Source organism: Patiria miniata, unplaced genomic scaffold (genome assembly GCF_015706575.1).
Source record: "Patiria miniata isolate m_02_andy unplaced genomic scaffold, ASM1570657v1 HiC_scaffold_25, whole genome shotgun sequence".
In the NCBI taxonomy this organism is placed as follows: Eukaryota; Metazoa; Echinodermata; class Asteroidea; order Valvatida; family Asterinidae; genus Patiria; species Patiria miniata.
In genome coordinates, this window is record NW_024037064.1 from 14,353,046 (window position 1) to 14,361,639 (window position 8,594).

The 8,594-nt window shown below is 41.0% G+C and overlaps 1 protein-coding gene across 1 annotated transcript; it reads left to right on the forward strand.

Annotated features, from left to right (window-relative positions):
* Positions 1-7,519: 7,519 nt before the first annotated feature.
* On the forward strand, positions 7,520-8,185 carry LOC119733108 (uncharacterized protein K02A2.6-like). The gene has a single exon (XM_038206686.1). The coding sequence runs from the start codon at positions 7,520-7,522 to the stop codon at positions 8,183-8,185; it is 666 nt and encodes a 221-aa protein (XP_038062614.1).
* The last annotated feature ends 409 nt before the right edge of the window (positions 8,186-8,594 follow it).

Sequence of the window (8,594 nt, forward strand, 5' to 3'; positions counted from 1 at the left end):
TATAATATGTCTATTAAGTGGTAAATATGAGGTGACGTCATGATGACATCATCCTTTGAGTTTGTATTACTTTTTGAAAGTGCATTATTTTATTTAAAAACTTTTCATTGTAATTTGACATCTATATTAAAAACAATGTTAAACATGTTATAACAACCGATGAGAATGACGTCATCACATGTCACTTGACGCTTTCCTAAAAGCAACGTGATTACTTCAAAATTCTTTTTGCAAAAGGTTTACTGTAGGTCGTAGATAGATATAGACAATTTCACAAATTGTGTGCCGTCATCATGACATCATGAAAGATGTTTTTTTTTACATAGGATGTACACTTTCTGTATACGCATGTACATGTTCATTTGACCTGGATGAAACTCCTTTACGGCGTTCATTGATAAAATCGAAACAGCTCAGTGTTTGTCCACAAACACATTTCTAGTTTCTGTTTGTGTTTGTAACATTTTCGTTTTTGATTTGGTTGTGTCAATGAATAAAGAGATGGTTGGGGAGGAAGCTAACAATTCTAAAAAAATTAATTTATCTTTTATTTGTCTTTTCTAGCGAGGTCTAGTAACTTCGTAATGGCAAGGTGATGGATGTTGCTGCTTATTGAGTTGTTCATCTCCTGTCAAGTTTGCGCCTGAAAGAAGAGGTGATGGAAGGACACACTGAGGGCCCATGCACCTTCACGTTCAGTCGTACATTTGGACTATGTTCAATATTTCAATATTGGAACAGTTAGTTGATCGACAGTAATTGTTCAAATACAGTAAGTTGCTCTGGAGTGACTGGTATCTTTCCGTTAGTGTACAACAGGTAAAGCTTTTTTAAGTGATTGAAATTCAACCTCTGCCGCATCTTGTACTTTTCATTTTGAAACTTCCACGTTCGAAAAGTGGGCGGACTGTTATATAAATACACAGTACATGTATCGTGGATTATTTAGTTATTACTGTTGATTCTTGGTTGACCTCTTCGAATGTTCAATTGAATCATTCAGATTAATTTTGTATGAATAATGTTGTTTTTTTATTTTATTAGTTTCTATTTGACAGTTTCTAATGCTCTTGCCCAAGTCTGCCGCATAACCTCTTGCGATATTTCACAAGAAAAGTCATATAGATTTGACAGAATAGTGCTGCAGGTAAATTTTGAAATCTAATAAAACTAATGCAAATAAAAAAAAAAGTGAATTTCGACGTTTAAAAATTGTACCTATATGCTCGTTACCTCTTGTTATATTTCCGATGTAAATGCACTAGGCAGTGCTGCATTTCTTTGGAAAAAAATAAATTTCATCGTCATGTATCTTTTTAGAGACTAGTACCCTCGTGTAGGCTATAATGCTGTTGGAACAAGTCAATCCAATTATGAATTTTACAATGTGTGGAATAATTGCTACTTTTTTAACCTAAAGTGTGTTGTATAAGTTGATAAGGTTGGAAGTTAATTAATAAATACATACATTTTTTTTAATGGAAAACATTAAAGTGATTGATAAAGAATTTCATTTAAATTTAAAGTTATTCAATTTCGACATGGATTTAACAACACTCCTCAGCTTGCAAATTTATTTAACATGGAACGATTGGGAAAATGCCAACATCCACCACTATCAGTACATTCTGGCTTTAAATCTAAATACAATCCTTAAAATATGTTGATTCCAAAATTGCATTTATTTAACTGTGTTGTTTCTAAGAATAGGATGTCATTTAATGTTGATTATTTATACGTTGATTGAACATCATGTCAGTGCTATTTCAATGTAGAGATGTCGACGTTAAATCAATGTTGAAATGTCTACGTTATCTCAACGTTGTGATCTTAACGTTGTTTCAATGTCGGCATTTCCACGTCGCTTCAATTTGCAAATTCAATCATTAATCAACGCTGAATCAACGTAGAATGTCCGACATTAAATCAACGTTGACATATCTACGTTGATTCAACGTCGTGCTTTTCACGTTGGTTTAACGTCAGCATAATAACGTCAGATCAACTTGCAAATTCAATCATTAATAACGTTGAATCAACGTAGAATGTCCGACATTAAATCAACGTTGAAATATCTACGTTGATTCAACGTTATGCTTTCCACGTTGGTTTAACGTCAGCATTTCAACGTCAGATCAACTTTCAAATTCAATCATTATTCAACGTTAGTTCAACGTCGGAATCTGACGTTGTTTCAACGTTATTTCAACGTATTTTGCCCACTGGGTACTCCTCTATTGTATTGCTTTAATCATTCAACATTCACTCTGCTGAGAAGGAACTCATTCATGTAAAAAGTCATACCAACTTTCCATGCACCATTTAAATTGAATATTGTAGCGTAGAACAATTCTGGGGTTCCTCATAAGCACTCAAAAAGGACTCCAACACAGGTATACTCGTTTCTGCTGGTTCTAGGCTGTATATTTCACAAAAACGTACACCGCAAAACACAACTATCCTCTTCAGCAACGAGGCAACAACAATACTACTGCGCATGCGCCGCCCGGAAGAACAGGCCTCCCCGGCCGGCCACCAGGGGCTCCACTGCGCGGCTCCACCGTGGAAACGCGCTGGTGCCCTCTGGCGGCTGACCGACACGGACGCCACAATATACATCATTTGCTTTTGCTGTAATTTTTAGAAATGGATGGTATTGAGGGGGGGGGTTGGAAATATATAGCAAATATGGTTACACTGACTTTTTTTAGGTTTTGGGTTCAAAAATGCTATAAAAACCAAGAAAAACAATCATTTTCTTGTTGTCTGGTTCCGTAACTCCATTTAAGAAGAAACAGAGCAGTTGACATACATTGGGGAATTGTAAGGTCAGGGAACCAGTCTAGCTGGCTTGTACCCGTTCATAGGTGTGTAATCGATTGCAAATAAGTGCGATGGTCAATTGGGGCCAGTATTTGATCTGATCGGCCGATCAGCGTTAATAATTGATACAAAAATACCACTTTTCTTGAAAATGACAGTATACCAGGTGCCATGATTTTACAGGATGCTTTACACTGTCATTCACTCACAGTCCAGCAAGGTATTTTAAAATGATTTGGTAATTTTATTGTTTGATGTTTGCAAATGTTGTATTTTCCCTTTAATAATGGTCAACACATAAATTCTTGAAGACCCAAACAAACTGGGTTGTGTAACTGTCAGTTGTGTCGGTAGTAACGCTGCTGAACAGCTATAGTGAGGCATGTTCATCGTCTATTGCTGAATAGAAGTACTGGTGATGTTTCATGCTGATCCACTCTTGAGTTATAGTTAGTGATAGTCGTCATCTAGCTTGTTGGACAGGACAGGTGATATATATGCCACACTCCGCTGTTAGTGCAGCAATGGTTCTTCGGAGTTACAGCAAGTGGTAGTTGTCATGCCTTGTAGTGTAACGGGTGTTATAGTTACTAACAAGTTCAGATGCACGACTGGTGTGGATTAACTGGATTTATTACGTTAAGCTGACCTTATTGACGATTGCTGATTTAATTTCATTTCATTGATTAATTTCACAGGTAAAAATTAAAGTACAGACAATAAGAACAGTAAAGAAAACAAAAACATGCACATACAGTTAGGAGTGAGAACAAGAAGAAAAAAAGAAGAAAAAAAAGGAACCCCCCTGATGGTTTTAAGAAAGTAAACTAAATAACTATCGTGGTTTACAATTTAACTATATTCCAACGCGACTGGCAGCCATCTTAAAAGATATCCCAGCATGCCTAGTTCTAGTCTTATCAGGCGCGGTTCTACGGGGGGAGCTGGGGGGGGGGGCTGTACCCCCCCCCAAAAAAAGTTGTCTAGCCCCCCCCCCCCAAACAAATAATTTCCTTAAAAAAAAAATTGAATTAGCAAAAAGAAGGATTGTGATGTACATGCGAACGGTCTCCCCCTAAAGAATAAATAGCCGTGACAAGGGTGCATTAGTTAATATAGTGTGAATGATTTTATGATTTTATTGGCGCTCCCCATTAAAAACATGGCATGAGCCCCCCCCCCCCCCCCCCCATTGATTTTCGGAGACCTAAGTGTCTGGAAAAAAAAATAACCGGTCAACATTTCAGCACGCCTCCCTGAAAAAAAATCTGGATCCACCGTGCTAGCCCCCCCCCCCCCAAATATTGGTTCTAGAACCGCGCTTGAGTCTTATTAACATATGATAATTGGGCGACAGCTCTACATGGTATCGTAAGGGCGCGAGAGAGATAAAATTACGTAAACACAAAACTTAGTGCCTTTTCGCTTGACATCGAAATCAAAATCTAGCTGTCACCTTCTGATTGCTTAAACATATGAAACAAATCTTCTATGGCTTTATCCAAAATGTCTGGGATCTCATTTTAAATAAAATACATACATACTAACAAGTAAGGCATTTTTTCTGCACATTCAGCTTCATGGGAGGAACTGTTTTAGGCGGTCACTAATAATTTGCGTCAAATCAACTCAGTTGAATTCACAAGTTTGTCAGGTTTACGGAATTAAGAGTTTGCAAATGTTGTATTTTCCCTTTAATATTGGTCAACACATACATTCTTGAAGATCCAAACAACTGGGTTGTGTAACTGTCAGTTGTGTCGGTAGTAACGGTGCTAAACAGCTATAGTGAGTCATGTTTGTAATGAATGTGTGCATTCATGATGTAACTATGCCACTTATAATTATGCATAGCGCCCTCTATTGTCTAGAGCACATAGCCATGTGAGATTGTAGTCCATGTAGGCAGCCATCTTGTTTAGACTCAATACACTATTCTTAGCTAGCTGAAACATCTCAAGTGTGCTTCTTATTCAATCCGATACATCCGATCTTTACATGATGTCAGAAGTAAAGTTTGACAAACCTCATTAAGCATGGATAACATCAGGCCCCCAGATGGACTCAGAATGGATGGACATAATGCTGAAAATTGGAGGAAATGGAAGCAGAGATTTCAGCTGTATATGACTGCATCAGGTATGGAGAAAAAATCGATGCATGTGCAGTGCTGCACCTTGCTGCATGTCATTGGAGAAGAAGCACTTGAAGTGTACAATACCTTCACATTTGACAGTGATGAGGATAGAGACAAGCTAGAAATCCTCCTCAAGAAATTCACTGAATACTTTGAGCCACAAAGGAATGTGACCTATGAGAGACATGTGTTTAATACACGCTTTCAAGCTCCAGGCGAGTCATATGATCAGTTTGTCACCGACCTAAAGAAACAGGCACAGACATGTGAGTTTGGGACATTACTTGATAGCCTTATCAAGGACAGAATTGTCGTTGGCATCCAAGATGATGCAACTAGAGCCAGACTACTTCGTGAGAAAGATTTGAATCTGCAAAGAGCGATAGAAATTTGCAGAGCTGCCGAAGCAAGCAAGTCACAGCTTGGGCAAATAACATCTGTAGGGGCACAGAGCACAGTCCATGCAATTCGCAAACCAAACCAAACTCACAGAGCAACGAGGCCTGATAGACATGATAGATATGGATCAAAAGCATGTAAATACTGTGGCAGGCAACATGAACGAGGACATTGTCCGGCATATGGACAGACATGTAATAAGTGTGGTAAACAAAACCACTTTGCTGATGTTTGCATGTCCCAAGAAAACGCACACCTGGCAACAAACATGCATCCAAGACAGTGCATGGAATTGAACATTCTGACTTTGACTCTGATACAGAAGAGGAATTCTTCGTAGATATGGTGAAATTACAAGATCACCACACATCAGCCGATTGAATGCTTGACTTGAAAGTCGCCAGTCGCACTGTACGGTTCAAACTAGACACCGGTGCACAGTGCAATGTCATACCTGAGAGTGTGCATAACAAGCTATGCACTAAGCTACAACGCTCACGTGAACGGTTGAATTCCTTCTCTGGTGACAAAATGAAACCCAGTGGGAAATGCACCATGCTCTGCGAATACAAGGACAAAATGTTTGACGTAGAGTTTCAAGTTCTTCGTGGAAGAGTGCAACCAATTCTCGGGCTGACCACATGCGAACGACTGGGATTGATCAAGCGCATTGAAACACTTGAGAACAATACTGGCCCTGACATGCTCAACAAATATGATGTATTTGAGGGTCTGGGATGCCTTGAGGGCAAACAACATCTCCATGTGAAATCTAAAGCAGCACTAGTCATTCATGCACCCAGAAAAGTGCCAGTGGCTATGCGTGACAAAGTCCAGGATGAACTAAAAAGAATGGAGAAGCTGGGCGTGATCGTGAAAGAAGAGCAGCCTACCCAGTGGGTCAATAGCATGGTGGTGGTCCATAAAAAAGGAACTGACAAGGTACGCATATGCTTAGACCCCAAAGATTTGAATGACGCACTACGCAGAGAACACTATCCAATGAAAACAGTCGAAAAAGTTGCTGCAAGAATGCGACATGCAAAAGTCTTCAGCACACTTGATGCCAATTGCGGCTATTGGCAAATTCAACTAGATGAAGAGAGTTCCAAGCTATGCACCTTCAATACACCGTATGGTCGTTACCGTTACCTACGCATGCCCTTTGGCATCAATACAGCCCCAGAGATTTTTCAGCGAGCAATGAATCAGATCTTTGAAGGCTTTGAATGTGTGGAGGTCATCATGGATGACATTCTAGTATGGGGTGAAAATGAGACGCAGCATAATGAACGACTGGAACTGGAACGCGTACTGCAGCTCGTTGCGGAGAGAAACATGAAGCTCAATCCTCGCAAATGTCGCTTCAAAGTCGCAAATGTCACATACATTGGCCATACGCTCACCCCAGAAGGGCTGAAACCAGACAAGCAGAAAATACGAGCAATCACGAGCCTGCAAGAGCCATCCAACAAAACTGAACTTCAGCAATTCCTTGGTATGATTAATTACCTTGGAAAGTTTGTACCCAACATGGCTGGCATCACAGCTCCGCTCAGAAAGCTACTGGAGAAAGACATTGCATGGCACTGGACATCCGAGCAACAGTTCAGCTTTGATAAGCTGAAGAAGCTGGTCAGTGAAGCACCAGTTTTGCAGTATTATGATGTTGCTAAACCAGTGTTAGTCAACACAGATGCCTCCAAAGATGGTGTAGGGGCTGTCCTACTCCAGGATAACAAGCCAGTGGCATATGCATCAAAAGCCCTCTCCCCAGCTCAGCGTCACTATTCACAAATCGAAAAGGAGCTGTATGCAATTACTTTTGGATGTGAACGATTCCATCAGTATTTGTTTGGCCGAAGCTTTGTCGTGGAGACTGATCATAAACCGCTCGAGGCGATCATGAAAAAATCGCTGGAACAAACGCCGCCTCGACTTCAACGCATGCTCCTCAAACTACAGAAATACCAGGTGGATGTGCGCTACCGAAAAGGAACTGAACTTGTAGTTGCAGATGCACTCAGCCGCAACTTCCCACCATACATCCCTGACCCCGAGGACGACAACTGTGAAATCCCGGTATGCATGATAACTTGCCCACCAATGTCAGCTTAAAGGATATCAGAACTTCAGCGTGAAACCGCAAATGAGCCAGTTATGCAGCAGTTGGCAGCAACTATTCGTGAGGGTTGGCCTGACCTGAAGTCACAAGTATCAGCCAACCTTGCACCCTACTGGAACTTTTGCGAACAGCTCACACTTGAAGAGGATCTCATCTTCAAAAATGACAAAGTTATCATTCCAGCAAGCCTGACCAAACTCATGCTAACCAAAGTACATCAAAGTCACCAAGGAATCGAGAAAACGAAGCGGTTAGCACGAGGTATCATGTTCTGGCCAAACATGTCTGCGCAGATAACTGACATGGTTAGTCGATGCCCGATATGCAGTGCTAACCAAAACAAAAATCGCAAAGAGCCAATGATACCACACGAGTTTCCTCTCCGACCATGGCAGAAAGTTGGCTCTGATTTGTTCGAGATAGGGACTGAACAGTACATGGTGTTGGTTGACTACTACTCGAACTTCATCGAGGTCAACAAACTTGCCAGCACCAAGTCTTCAGCAGTAATCACTTGCTGCAAGCAACAGTTCTCACAATATGGGATCCCTGATGAGCTCATTACCGATAATGGCCCCCAATTTACATCTGCAGAGTTCAGGCAGTTCACCAAGGACTATGGCATAAAACACACGTGTGTACAACGTCATCACCGCTGTACCCCCAGTCCAATGGCAGAGCAGAAAAAGCAGTTCAGATAGCAAAAAATCTCATCAAAAAAGCAAAGGTGGATAAAGCTGATCCACATCTTGCACTTCTGGACTACAGAAACACACCACGTGATGGGCTTCCCTCTCCAGCACAATTATTCCTTGGTCGCAGAACACAACCCAACTCCCTACCTCTGCAAAACTACTGGAACCGCACACGTTTACTGGAATACCACAACAGCTGCACAAGCACCAGATGAAGCAGAAATACTACTACGACCAGAGCTCCAAGCCACTCCCTCAGCTGAGTCCAGGAGACAAAGTTCACGTGCGGGAGGAGAAAACATGGAAACCAGTAGTAGTCTCCAACAACGTGGATGCACCTCGGTTCTATATTGTCACCAAACCAAATGGACACGCATATCGCAGAAACAGGAGAGATCTCAGCAAATCCTACCGC